At 38.4% G+C, this 15175-nt stretch overlaps 1 protein-coding gene across 2 annotated transcripts in view; it reads right to left on the reverse strand.

Annotated features, from left to right (window-relative positions):
- Nucleotides 1-1242: 1242 nt before the first annotated feature.
- The window catches only part of LOC141939808 (putative N-acetylated-alpha-linked acidic dipeptidase), a 33501-nt gene continuing 19568 nt past the window's right edge, over nucleotides 1243-15175 (reverse strand). Inside the window, exons 14-19 of one of the 2 annotated variants that reach the window (XM_074860300.1) lie at nucleotides 13050-13141; nucleotides 12132-12222; nucleotides 11079-11343; nucleotides 9813-9894; nucleotides 8031-8123; nucleotides 1243-7022 (exon numbers count right to left, since the gene is read on the reverse strand). In XM_074860300.1, coding sequence (XP_074716401.1) covers nucleotides 6833-7022; nucleotides 8031-8123; nucleotides 9813-9894; nucleotides 11079-11343; nucleotides 12132-12222; nucleotides 13050-13141 — 813 coding nt within the window. In that variant the 3' untranslated portion in view covers nucleotides 1243-6832. The remainder of the gene's footprint in view (nucleotides 7023-8030; nucleotides 8124-9812; nucleotides 9895-11078; nucleotides 11344-12131; nucleotides 12223-13049; nucleotides 13142-15175) is intronic. The other variant, XM_074860301.1, reaches the window with a different exon arrangement.

A 15175-nucleotide genomic window follows, 5' to 3' on the forward strand; every position in this document is an offset into this window, starting at 1 on the left:
TGAGCAAGCTGATTGAGTTGAAGATGCCCCTGTCCATGGCAGGGGGGGCTGGACTAGATGATCTTTGGAGGTCTGTTCCAACCCATTCTATTCTATGAATCAGCTTGGTATGTTGTGGACACCAGTGTAAGGAGTGACATTACTGCACAAGAATTTTTGTTGTCCCTCTTGGGTCATATCTATTTTATACATAGATATTTGAAATTGCTTGCTCATATGTTGCAAAAGTATCTCTGAGCTATCTCATCTACACACTCCCTGGGAAGATGAGAAAAAGAGCATATAAAGGCAAAATAAATAGCATTCACCCAGGAGAACAGAAGTTTAAAGTTGGTTTGATAACAAAGTTTATAGATGCTACTGGCTTCCCTTTTGGAAGGGGGAACAGGGTGCAGAAATCCAGATGCTTCTTAAAGAATGTGGGGAGAGAGCAAAGAGGAGTTAGAACTAAGTTTTCCAAAAGAAAGGAGGGGGAATAAAACTAGCTCCTCATATACCAGCTTCCATTTTCCTCAGTGCTTACGCTGGAAAAGGTGGTTCTCTTTAGCATTGTTTTGCTGCTCCTTTCTTGTCCCTCTCTTTTATTTTTCTGTACTTCTTTTACTTTCTCCCCTTTGCTGGTACTACCAGTTCCAAGATAGGCAGCATAAGGAATGCAGTATCTATCCTGCATGTTCACTGTTTCCTGAGTCTTGGGACATGGCCTAAATAACCCACTATACATGTTACTAAATCACAAAGCCAAAGTTCTAGAATCATGTCTTACAAATGCTCCTCAGAACAACTGGAGTCAGATTAAAATGAGCCTGCTATGGTGAGATCTTAATTACAGCATGCCTAGAATGCAAAATCACATCTGTGAGGAGGTGTAAAAAGCTGCTCCAAACCAAACCTCATCTCACTCTTAGCTATTACTGAGCATCTCACTTAGCAGCCAAGGAGAAAGCTCTGAGCTTTTACATAATCAGTATCCCATAAGACTCATCTCTCTTTGAGTAACTTCCTGACCAAACCAAAACTGCATCTGTCAGTCACCCTATTCTTTTACAAGGGGCTTTTCCTGCTAGCACTTCTACTATCTGCGAGATACTGCTAAGGCTGCTTCTCTGAGAATAATTGGGTATTTTATTCAATGTTGAAAATACCAACCTTAGCCTAAATGTAATCAACGTTAAGACCTGAGGCTGATGGGAGATAAAACCGGTCCTAAGTAGTCACAAAAATTATGCAAGACAAGCAACATGAAAAGATTAGGAGAGATTTATTTTCTCAGACCAGGTGACAAAACTGGAAAAAAAGTACAAAATACAGACAAACTCCTGAACACACAGTACTTCTTCAAATTAATACCACTTTTAAAACTAGCAAGAAAACTATCAGTTACAGCATAGGCCTCATAGTGAGCTCAGGAGTAGTGAGAATTGCACATTTGAGAGTGAAAACAAGAGTGAGGTTCAGCTGAAGCTAGCAGAACTTGTAGATAGCTACATATATTCTGCTTAGTAAAAAAAAAAAAAAAAAACACACCCAACAAAAAAGCCACAACAAAAACCCCCCAAAATGTGGTAAACTAAAAAAGCTCCAAAAATGGCAGATACACATGAATGACAAATGCAAAACTAGCATGCATTTTTTTGTTGAATGCATAATTATGCTATGCAGCCAATTAGCAAAACCAGCAACAGTACAGAAAAACACATAATACACAGAATGAATGACAGGGCTTGTAAATTGTAGGTTGTAGCTGCTCAGCAACTGGGCTCCAAAGGTTAATATCAGCAGCAAGAAAGATATGCTACTGTTGTGCTGCTTGACCTGTTGTTTGACTAAAGGTTGAACTTGTGGCTTGAGAGATCAAAGGGCCCTGGTGTGTGGAAAAGGCAGCTCTTGCAGGAAAAATGGCAACAGGGGAATGCTCAAGCGCAATTTCAAATGAGTAGTTTCCTTCTGACTCTGCCAGTTGCAGTTCCCCAAAACTCTCTCACGGCCTCTGCAGTCTATCTGACTATCAGGTTAAAAGGGTAGTAAATGTCGATGCTTGGAGTCTCTGTTATCTTGAACTTCAGGAGTCCATTATCAGACTCCAGTTAAAATAAAGTTTACATTGTTGTCAGCTGACAAGTTCATCTTGCAAACTTTGATCCTTTCTTCTACAAGAGGAATGTATCTAGTGAGGCAGAGTAAAGGACTGTGCATTGAACATAAACCAAACAATATCTTCCTGCATGTATAAGAAGTTTCTCAAGAAGACAGAGCCAGCCTCTTCAGTAGGCATGACAGGAGGATGAGAAACAACAGTCATAAACTGAAACAACAAGAGGTTTTGTCTGGATATAAGGAAAAGCTTCTCCATCATGAGGGCAGTGAAGCACTGGAATATGTTGCACAAAGAGGTTATGCGATCTCCATCCTTGGAGATTTTCAAGACTAGACTTGATAAAACTCTGTGCAACCTGGTCTGACCCTGGAGCTCACTGTGCTTTGAGCAGGAGTTTGCACTAGAGACATCCTGAGTTCTCTTCCAATCCTATGATCCTATAATTGTGTGATATTCTTCCATTTACTACAATCCCCTGCACTGGGGAGCTGCTGTCCATCAGGTGAAAGAATACAATTTATTCTGACTCCAGCTGTGAGAGTTGGCTGCTCTGCTCCACTATGGTATTGTCTGTAGTCCAGCAGCACATTTCAAACTGTTCATACAAGCAGAGATGAGCACACGTCCCATCTCAAAGATCTTGACTACCAGTGATTGCTCTGTCTCAGCTAAATCAACACTTGAAGTAAGATCTGTGTCAACAGCATCTTAATTTAGAAATTATGCTGCCAGGTCAACAGACTTTCCAGCCAAAGTAACACTGACTGCTGGTTTCATGAAAGCAAGGATTCATTTTAACACAAGTATAGTTTCTACCTTTTCAACACACATGTATGCTTTCATTTAACTTGATTTAGATGGTCATTTAGGATGGTCATTGTGTGGACTTCTTTGGAAAAATTTTCAGACCATCCAATTTATGATCATGATAGGAAGTACTTTCTTCAAAAAATACTGCTACTTTTTCATTTCACCTCCAGATTCTTTAACATAATTGCTCAAACTGGAAAGGATGCTCTCAACAATGCCACAGTGCCAGCTAGGTTCCTCCCTCTGCTTGCTAAATGCTTCTAAAGCTCCTGTCTTGTAATTAAGTCTGCTGGTGTATATAAATCAATGACTTGGTGAGTTTGTCTGCAATAACTGTAAAAGCCAAATGAGTGTTTGCAAGGAGCTGTCTGGCATTAGGATCTTAGTTCTTCCAAGTATTACTCACAGCATATTTAGAAAATAAAAGAACTGAAAGTTGATTATAGTAAACAGCTCTGCTAATGGCCATCTCTAGCTAAAAACATCTGTAGTTACATGAACAGCTGGCTCAGGTTAGATGATTAATAAACTATAAATTCAACATACTTAGTTGATTTTGGGTTTTGTTCCTGTTAACATCCGATTTTTTTTATTTATTTATTTAATTCAACAGTCTTTGTTGGCCAATTACTGTGGAATAGTATCAGAGCTTGAGAGCCAAATCAGCTATCTGGTCAACAGCATTTGGCAGTGTTAAATTTCAACTCACTGTAGAAGTCTAGAAAAAGACTTTAAAGTTCTACTTTGCTGAAGGAGAATTAGCATATAAATCTTATCTTGACTCCTCGTGTAGGAAAGGATTTGACAGTCAGGGTTTGAGTTAGCTAATAGGTATGCCCCTGAGATACCCTGGCAGATCTAACAAAAAATGCAGATGCTTAAAAAGTAGTTATTCCTGTATCTGGCTTCTCATTGTCTGCCTTTTTCTTAGTAGACTACTCCATAGCATACCACCTCTCTGCACATGTGGCTGGTTCAGACAGTTTTCTGAGCTCTAAAAATCAATGGACTAGAAATGTTTCTCAGTGCAGCTACAAAGTTTGCAAGAACATATTAACAGACAGTGCTTTTAACGCATATTACTTATTTATTTAACCATTGTTTCCCACTTGTCTGGTAGAAACAAGATGTCTTCATTTCCTGGCACATGTCAGTTGGCCCAAATTTGATCATAAATGTGAAATGTGACCCTTGTTTCTTTGTATCATCCTGGTAAATGAGTCATGTGAAATGACATTTCTCGAGGCATACACTATTGTTTCATTTTTTGCTTTTTGTTTAGAACTCATAATCCTAGTGACACACATAGGAAATGGACAGTTGCATATGCATCCATGCATATATTTTGACATATGAGTTGGACAGATGACTACAGATCATGCAGCTTCAGTAATTAGCTACATAAGCTTTGCCCTTTGCTGTCCAGTAATAACACCAGCAACTTCTGCCTGGAATAATCTCTGAGGAGCTGAAGGCTGCAGTGGCTCTATCTAGACTCCATGGAAGACTGACAATAAGAAATGATTTAGTGAGAAGAATGTTCTTGCCAGAATTTGCATAGAAGTTCTTGAAGACTAAAAAGCATCTTTATTTTCAATTTAAAAACTGATCAAGAACTTTAGAATGGGCCATGATGTGTCTAAATGCTAGGTGCTACCTTGTCTAACTTGGGGCTTGCAGAACTAGACACCTGTGCTTCCTTCCTCACAGAAACGAAGGAGTCTGAGGTATACACTTACAAGCACAGACAGCTTACCATAGAATACCCATCCTGCCTACCACCCACTGTCTGTCTTCCCCTCTCTCAGCAAGGCCCAGATAAACATGCAAAGATGTCTTAGCACCTGTTGAAGATGCTGTTGAACAGGCACAAGTTGCAGCCCAGTATATTGAGGAAAAACAGAATGAGTGCTGGTTTGTCATAACAAATTTGTAAATTGTGGTGGTTTTGTGTAGTGGGACCAGGAACATCCAAGGTGATGCTGGATAAGCTAAGGATAAGAATCACAGTGGCTGTCTCAAAATAAGTCAGCACCTAGTATTAGGCTTCTCAGAATGGAGTTCAGAAAAGCTTCATGCTGACAAGCGAGTTGGGGAAAGACCCTCATTGACAGCATGGAGCATAGGGTCTTAGATCTCTTTGACAGGAGACTGGGTTAGGGCTTGGAGAACGAGCTGGACTGAGTCAATCTAAGATATTCTTCTCTTAAAAAATTAAGCAAGGCTCCATTTGCTTTACAAATTCAAATGCTACAGGTTGTGGTTTGCACTGAACAAAGATGGGTCACAAAGCAGACCCAAATGTGTGAGAAGGCACTGAACAGTTTGAATTCCACTTTACCAAAACATCATGTAAATCACTGCGTTACAACCAGTTGCTTCCTCTCTCTAGACCAGTTAGTCTTGAGTTTTTTGTGTGCAGGGGAACAGAGTCAATAGGAGAGAGAGAACTTCTGTTCCTATATCCTATTCCCTGCAGTGACTAGGTGACAGCCCACAGACTTTTTTTTAAAAATGGATGTTGCTGTATTTTAAGAGTGTAACTATCTCTGTATTTTGTGAGGTCCTCGGCCCTGACATTGTATATTATCTGCTAGCTATTCCCAAAAAGGGCTCTAATTAAACTTAAACGGAACAATGCTACGGTTAGGCCAGAGATTAAAAAATTATGTCTTTTGGGCTGAGTGAAAAAGTTGCTGAGGAAGTTTACAGGTAGGTCATTAGGGAAAGATCACCACAATTTTGGAGTCTGGCGCTTCAGTTCATCCTCCTTAGCAATAGAAAAATACTTTTTGTACCCAGCTAGTTAACAGATGCTGTTTATTGCTGCTCCTTTCTGCATGGTGGATTTGTGTTATCATTCCCTTGATTACTGCAGACAAAATCCTCTAGGTCAACCTAACCGATGATCTAAACTAACCTGGCTAATTTCACCAGAGGTGGCTTATAGACCATCATAATGAATTCTCCACTGGCAAAAGGAGCAGTGGAGCAGCCAGCAGCGATAAAGTAGATAGTAGACTTTTGAGCAGCCTGTCATAGGAGTAAGCTGCACACCAAAATCAGAAATACAGACTCTACAAAGACAGTAATAATTTGGTATACATTCAAACTAAGGATATGATGAATTTTCTTTGCTTCTAATTGTCTTAATATTAAAAATACCTTGATATGGAAGAGGCATAGCATGGGTAGATTTTGGATAAAAGAATAAAAGTAGGTCTGAATCTCGAAAGACATGTTTTGTGAGATGATGTCTGACAAGATGTATTGCCTTGATTTTACTCTGGTGACTTAGGTGGCTTCTTGCCTTTTATTTGCAAACAGCTGCAAGACTCAGCATGTGAAGATAAGAACGTCATGGATGAGTATTCTGGGCTGTCTGCCCAAAACTTGTTATGATCATTATACATCCTGCACACGGTATGTGACAGTTTTCCCACCTTCATACATGAATCTTTGTGTAAAAGGAGAGCTGAAAGGGCTATCCTGGAGTATAATTATGCAACTCCAAGGTAAATAATCAAAAGTCAACAACAAAATTAGAAACTGATAGAAACAGGAAATGACTTCTGGTTTCCTGATGCACTATGAAGACTCCCATAATAATCAGGCTAGCAAAACTCAAAGCTCTGAAAATAAATCCAGTGGTTAGCAATTTTTAAAACATGAAGCTGAGCGAAAACATGAAACTTTTTCACTCTCACTTCAGAAGATATCTAAAGCCTGAGCTCTCCGAATGGGGTGCATTACATTGTTAACATTGCTAAATGCATTCTACTTGGGTATATTATTTGCAAAGAACAAGATTTTTTTGATTTTGTGTTCTTTGTAATAATCCGCCTAGTGTTTTTAAATGCTCTGTTTTTAAGGCTTCTGCAAACTGCCATATGTAGTCTTCATTGATGATTATGTTGTTGATATTTAAGCTACTTCTTTCAGTGTTTCTGCTGCTGCCTGCACAGTGAAGGCTGCAATGGAAATCTGCTTCTTAACTTCTTCCCAGGCTTCATGTTGATCAGCTTTGTTTTTAATGTCAAACATGGCATCATAGATCCCTGGGAATGATTCTCCTGCATACTTGTTATGGCTGCTTGGAGCAAAGATAACATGTCTGTAGGGAAGTTGAAGGAAAAAAAAAAAAACCAATATTCTGCATTAGGAAAACAAAACATATTATTTTTTGGATAAAACTAATCTGTTTCTGTGTCATCTGTTAAATTCTTGACACTGAAGATGTAAATAAATGAGATTATTGCAGCAATAGTACCTATAATCTATGAAGCAAGAAAATAACATAAACTACATTATCCATGTGAATTCCAGAACTTTATAGCTAAGAGGACTTGAGATGAAGTTCACTAAAATATTTACCTTTCTCTCATTTTAGATGAAATGGAGAGATTAAAAAAAGCCAGCTTCTTTTCTCACAGATATACAGTCTCCAACAGATACAGGTATGTTTTGAGGAAGGAAAGCTGATGCTTTAACAAGAGACTGTTCTCCACAGATTTTTAATCACAAGCTATCAGAGGTACAACGACTGTAGATCTCAAGTTCTCCTTCTACAGTTACTTTTTAGTGGAAAGATTACTGTTCTGAATTATGTAGACTGGTAGAAGGACCAAAAAGTTAGACTTGACTGTTCTGCCTCTCAAACAAGATTAACTTCTTGAACTGGATGAAAGGACTACTGAATTCACTTCACTGCTGTTGAAGTACTGCATGACTGTTCTGCTATAATAGATCAAATTGTAGGTACTTCAGTTATACCCTATTTCACTTTCAAATAATAATAACTTCCTGAAGATCCTTTATCACTGAAATTACTCAACTGAGTCCAGGGCCAAACTTACAGATATGTTTAGAAGTCTAATGAAATCAATGGAAATGCGTTTACTGATCTGCATAGGCTTCCAACAAGACTTTTCCTCATTCTGTATAGCGTATCTCACTGAAATTTCCCCTAATGTTGCTTTCCCTTTTCAATCTTATTTGTCCTGTTTAATCTACTTTTACCATGTTGAATAAAATAATTACAATTCCATTTAGAGACCTTTAAATCTTAAAGGAATTCTCATAATGTATTCCAGGCAGAAAGTGAAAAATAAGCCTTTCTTACCTATAGAATGGCCTGCCAGGTAATCCAAGAGGATCAATGAAAGCCCTTTCTAGCAACATGAGCTGATCATTTAGTGTTCTGACAGCAAGTAGGCTAAAAAGAAAACAGGAATATGTTAGCTACAGAGTGTTTGGCCCACTTTCGTCCCATGCCCCAATGTACACAGCTCTTGATTTATGAAAGACAGTAGATCCAAGATGCTGAACTTAAAGTATAGCCCACTAAAGACAGCTAACCCACACAACAGAATTATGCTGATATGTACTGTGAGACAATCTGGTTCATAACCTTAAAGTCTCTTAAAGTTGTTTTGAAAGGCCAAGGAATAGTATCAAAGAAGACGGAGACTTTCAGGTATTTTCTCTCATATTGCATCTTATTCCTTTATCTCCTTTTCATTAGGATGCTTAGGCAGACCATTATTTTCCTTTGTACAACAGCTTTCTGAAGACCCTATTTTCCACAAAGCCAGCCAGGTGCGAACTACTTCAATAAAATCACATTTATTTTTATGTGAAACCACAACATCTGAGAAACAGGAACCTTGTGATGTTAGAATCATCTTTTGAGTCATCCAAGAATTGTGTTTTTCTGACAGCAGATTGTAAATTCCCCAGAGCAGAGACCATCTGTGTCTGTGTGCTTTGAATGGCTCTGAGCATACTACTGATGCTTAACAAATAAAAGAACTGTGAAGATTATACTGAATATATGTGGGGTTGGTAGTTTACATCCAAAGTAACTTACTGTAAAGCTTTGAAGGCATTCACCAATTAAAAAAAGGTAAAACTTATATCACAGTAAGGCTGGAGTAACTACTACCACCAATGAAATTGTTTCAAGTTTACATTGGTGTAAACGGAAGACGAAACTGGGTGGTTGAATTAAAGTTTAGATTTAAGCCATCCATCAATGATACCAATTTGAAAATGCCACATATATGTCATATATCATAAATGTCATATTTTACATAAGAAATTATTGTTAAGTCATTTATCTTGAAAGTGGGTGCCATTAAAAAGATGGCTTTTATTCTCACTTAGTCTTCCATAACGGTAAACTAATGACTAAATTAGAATCTTCCCAAGAACTGTAACATACACATATGTATGTACAAAAGAAAGTTTGGTTTGTCATTCTGGGCATGGCCTACAAAGAAAGTGCAAATTAGTCAAATGCAAATTAGACTTTTTGGTATAGGTGGTGTATAGAATTTTTTGGAAGCTCATCAAAAAAGCTTACCACAACCACAATCACGGTACAGCAATTTTTTTTATTTTCAGTAAGTGCTACCTGTATCTTGAAAACTAGAGTGCTGGCAAACGAAGATCACGAGTCAACATTCATCCTTTAAAGATAATCCAGTGACAAAATCTTAGGACGTGTCTCTACTTAGAGGGAGTTACACACCTCAGCTGTCTCTGCTTATGCTAACCAACATTCTAGTTACATCCATGTATCATCCTGGCACTGCTCCTCAACTAAAACCTGTCAAGAATTGACACTAATTAGTTGGACACTTTTTGAAGCTGACATGGCTAGATTCCCAGGCTCTGCAGTGTCTCTGATGCCCACTAATCCAACATTTCTATACTTTTTTTCGTAGAGTAACCAGATCCTTAAAGACAAGACTCCATAAGGACTTAAAATGAAACAAATGACTGTCTGTCATTTGTCACCAAGGTTATTCAGGGGACTAAATGCAAGTGAAGACTATGCCCTCTGAGCTCAGAGGACTAAATGGAGCATTTGACTGGAAGAAAAAAAAAGAGTTAAACTTACTTATTGGTATCTATTTGTTGCAGTCTGTCATGAAAGCTAGCAGCAACTTCTGTAAAATTCTCCACAGCTGAAAAGAGAGCATCTGGAGGGAGCAGGAAGGAAGTATTTAACTTCAAATTCCAAAGAAATCATTTAACAAATCAAATTCTTCAAATTAAAGCTTTATCTTTCACTGTGATCATGATCTGTCAGTTCTCACTGATCGAAAATCAGATGACCCCATATTTCTACATTAAAAACTACATAATTCTGTGTGAAAATTTGCCTTGCAGACAATAGAAATCAGTATTTTTGTAAATATTATTATTTCCTACTTGAAGAATGTACAGAAACACCAAAAACTAGAGCATGGATTGCCAGAACCAGACTGTTCAAGTAGGTCCGGGATTTATAAATCACAACAAGCTGTGTTTTACTGGTATGTACCTCCACACATACAGAGTTTTGAGAAAGACTGAGAGTACATCTGTGTGTGTGCACACGCAGACACACATACCTGATATTGGTCATTAGCAGCCAAGTTCTAAACTGAATAGTATATAATGTTGCAAATAAAATAAAGGCTTCTCAGGCAGGAAGCGTATTGTGAATCCCTATAACATGAAATAAAATTTCACATGCCAGTAGAAGATCCCTATTGTGGCACAGGGCTGAACCATTCCTGCCTGACCAAGCCATGAGGCAAACCTCTCATGGTGCTTGCACTTGCCATCATGAGTACATAAACTCAAACAAGAGAAGTTCTGACTAGATATAAGGAGAATCTTTTTACCCTAAGGACTGTCAAGCACTGCGGACCACAGAGGTTTTGTAGTCTCTGTCCTTGCAGGTTTTCAAGACCAGATGGAATAAAGCTCTGTGCAACCTGGTCTGACCTCAGAGCTAACCCTGCCTTGGGCAGGTTGACCTAGAGACTTCCTGAGGTTCCTTCTAACCTGAGTTATCCTATGATCAGTGTTGGACAGAGAACTATCCAACACTGCAAAGCAGTGTTATTATTTTTAGGGACCAAGACAAAGATATCTTGTTGCCATCATCAGTGAACCATGAATGTGTAACTGTGTCAGCTCTACTTGGCAGTCGCATAGTCTCTACACAGGCATACTAGTGACAAAATATTCAAATTTCAAATTATTTGAGGGTGTGGCACTTATTTTATTTACTGTTCATTCAATGCAAGGTAAATACCAGGTCATGACTAAGATACGCATTAAGATAAGGCACTGCTAGCATTAACAGAGGAGTGCGATGAAAGCCTGTACGTACCAAAGGATACATTGTATGTTGCCAGTTCCTCTTCATGATTCCTTGACAAATTATAGATGATGTGAGCATAGTTGCTCACAGCTGATGCATAATCTCTACAGTCAAAAGGAAGCACAACGGAGTTGGCCAATTCAAACACCAGCCCTCCCCGTACCTGAGCTACTGTCAGATGATTCTTGAAAGTGGGATCATAAAACCTCTCCACAATTTCATAGGTTTCATAGACAGTGTGGTAAACTGGATAGCTGCTATATTTTTCTACATTCTGAAACAAACCAACCCAAACAAAACCATTATTCAGCTGTGGATACTTCAGCTTTGCTTGAAAACCTTTGCTGTGGTATTCAAGGCACTGTAAAGTTCAGTGTTCAGGTCACACTAACCCTATGTAGCTACTGCAGACCGTCGAATGAGAAGAACTGCTCAGTGGTGGTTCTCTTGGACATCAACCTATGACGAACAGTCATTTGGAGATACCTCTCTCCACTGACCATGTAGAGCCTAAAGAAGGTAGCTAAGAACAGCCACATAACTTTTAGTTGGCTAAATTAAGGTGAGATTGCCTGTCCTCTCTTTGCTTGGATCTCAACAGTCATTCCTGTTTGTGCCTTTGGATACACATTTTCAGAGGAAAACACCACATTGAATAGATTGCTCCTTGAACATTTGTCAGTCTCCTCTCACAGTACGCTCCACAGTCAAACATGTATTTTCCATTAAAAATGAACCATTTTGAATTCAGAACTTCGTAAGTTATTAAAAATCATTCAAAAGTCATCATAAGCCACTTATAAACCCTTCATCAACCATAGGTAATTTTGAGCACATCCATTTATCCTGAGCAAAGGTCTTTCGTCTGACTGACACCAAGCTGACCTATTTAATAAATATTTGTGTTGCAGTAGCACATAGAGTTCTAGTAATGAACTGGGGCTCCACTCTGACACACTAAACCGAACTCCTCCAAAAAACTGGCAGTCTAAATGGCTCAATTACAGGTGATATTATTCCGGCAGTTACAAGGGAGACAAAATTACAAAGACACAGACTTACCAAATTTTTACTGTAACGTGCTCTCCCTGAAGCGATGCCAAGACGTTGAAAAAAGACTTCAAAGTCATTGCCAGAACCCAGTTTATTTATTCTTTTAACAAGAAAAAGGAAAATGCCTTGAGTGACAATACTTAAAGTATAATTTTAGTTTGCTTCCCAGTACCGTGGCAATTCTTTATTCTGCTGTCGCAGTCACTACAGTCTTTCCCTAGTACACTATTTCTGTCAATATACCATGAATTGCTTGTGACCCCTACATTACATGCACCTTATCAATTGCATTCTTAGAGAAGCACAGTCATCATTCTCAGGGTCAGAGAAATCAAACTCTCAAGAGGAGAATTTAACTCGCTCTCTTTAATCATTGAGAAGACCCAATGACCTTCCTCCTGTTGAACTTCCACTATCCCGAGCTCTCAACTCAGAGAAATCACAACAGTATCAGCATGGCTCCATGGAATAGAATCAGTCTGAGATTCTTTAGAGAAAGCCTGGTAAATTTGAAGGACAGTGTTGTAAAATCCTGCTTGGTGTGCTCCCCAGTCACCCAAACTTGAAGGCCTTCCAGGAGACAGGAAGCGAGTTCAAGGAAAAGCTGCTGCGTTAGCATCTTGTGTGCCTGCTGCTGGCTTGTGCATACTACCCTTATTTGTCTAAATCTCTATAAACTGCACGAACACTTTACTTTTCATATATAAAGCCTCCTGTTCATGCTACAAAGGCAAGTTCACAAAGCTGTTGTACAATAGTGTATCAGCTGCAATCAATAAAGCTCTGAAATTTACACCAGCTGAGAATCACACCATTTCTTTTAGGCACTCCGTTTTTCAAGTGGGTATTTCTTTAAAACCCACACTTAAAAACCCACACAAGTTATAATAATTTTTGGTATATCATTTATTTTCTTTTGTCACTGACCTGGGGACCTCTTTATATTCACTTGATGGATTTTTTTTATACCAGCTCTCATACAGAGATTTTCCTTCAAACCCCTCATCAGGACTTGGTATCTAGAAAAAGTATATTGTAAAAAAAGACAAAGGGAACAATTTTAAGTGTTACCAAGCAACAAATATACAACCTGTGATCACATAAAGCCTATGGCTTTACAGCAATGAATAAGTCACAGTCTTAAGTCCCTCAACCTTTCTTCATTTCCATTTTAACATTTCAAATGTATAGCGCTTTCCAGAGGAACAGTTTATTTGCTAAAACCAGGTAATTTTTGATGGAAGAAAACACACGGAAAGCAAAATATTTCAAGTCAATATTTACATTCTGATATTTATTTATGAGATTTTCAGAATTTAATTTAAATATTCAACACAAAAATCCCTCACAAACCCAAAACTTTTTCTTTCACTTACGCAGGAAATTTCAGTTTTGTCATGGATTAATTCAAAACTGTTTCTACCTTGTTTTAGTTCACAAAAAGTTATTTTCATGGATGCAGCAGTAACCTTAGAAGGGCAAAGTGTACAGTACTTGGTGTTTATGTCATCATAGCTGCTACAGAGGCATATAAATCATGATCATCCTAAAGTTTGTTCCTATCACTCTGACTACTTTCCAGATTACTGAGCAGGTTAAATACTGTGGCTATTTTTTCATCTTTCCTTTTTATTGGTGGGCTGATGAGGTTTTATTATCTTTAATTTAGTAAAGATTATAGATATTAATAATAGAATAGATATTAATATCTACTATCTAAGAATTATGCCACAATAGGAATCAAAATAAAACTAATATATTTGGGGTTTTGGTCACAAAGCTAATTGTTCATAGAACAGTGTTAACAGTGTTAACAGCATTAACAGTTTTTGCCACAGATTAACTTTAATGGGATCACAGGGGACCTGCTTCCTGATCAGCATTCTCTTCAGACATCAGCTACCAACAAGCTGTGGTTACATGTATTCATCAGCATTTGTTGCTGCTTCCCAGCTCGAGGAAGGGTTATGTAACCGTATTTACTGGTATTTAGGTCAACATTTTAATGAAGGCTCTTGGTGTCCAAGCTGAGACTCTGCTGACTCGATTTTCTGACTGTTCTGACCACCTGCACTTAGCATAGGTTACTATGGGAACTGCAGGTGATCAGTGCTTCTGCAGTTCAGGACAGAAATATCTTTCTCTGGCCACCTAATTTTAACCGAGTTAAATTTTGTTTGTTGTCTTTCAATTGCCAGAAAATGATTATACTGAATTACTACATTTCCTTTACTTTTGTACCGGTCTAATGCCAGGTTCCAAGAGATAACAAATTATCAACCCTGGAAAAGGGAGGACTGAATATATACAGCAGATGAGCGCAGATATAGTAGATTCATAGAATATATACAGTAGTTGAATGTATATTATAGATATGTATATAAAATACACACAAAGATGACTAAAGCAATGTTCATGCTTTAATTCAGATGAACATTAAAAAAGAAAACAGAAATAAAAACCCCTTAGTGCCAGTCTCTAAGACCCACTGTCAAAGCAAGGAACATTTTACCTCTTAAGATGGTGAGGCTACAGCCTGAGAAAGGTCCTTGCCTTTTAATTTTGTGTGCCATCCAAATATGTGTGAGAGCATCATGGTCAGAGCCCATGACTAACCAACAGGGGACACTGAAGCTGAGCACATTGACCAAACCTGTCACATCATGCTAAAAACAATGCTGTAGCAAGCCTAATTTCTTCCCTTGCCTAAAGGGAGTCAAAGTCTCCACTACCATGGGCACCCTAGTAGTTGGACTGGGCAGCCAGGTTTGTGCTTGTTTCTGTCCTCTGGCTCATGGCATTTTTTTACTCTTTTGTTCTTAGAAGGAATACTTTCACAGGAGGAGTGGAAAAATCCCCTAATCCTGAATAGCTAATAATTTAAAGGTATAAGCTTGAATCCCTTTGCCACTCCTGGGAAAAAGCTCCAGTTACTTAGCTACTGACTTTAAAAGGAGTACTGCAGTCAGGAAAGAAAGAAACATCTGACACCATATTTTAGACACTGGGCCCCATCCAGTAAGTGAGCACTGAACATGCTGGCTAAAAATTTC

The sequence above is a fragment of the Strix uralensis genome, chromosome 2, assembly GCF_047716275.1.
Source record: "Strix uralensis isolate ZFMK-TIS-50842 chromosome 2, bStrUra1, whole genome shotgun sequence".
In the NCBI taxonomy this organism is placed as follows: domain Eukaryota; kingdom Metazoa; phylum Chordata; class Aves; order Strigiformes; family Strigidae; genus Strix; species Strix uralensis.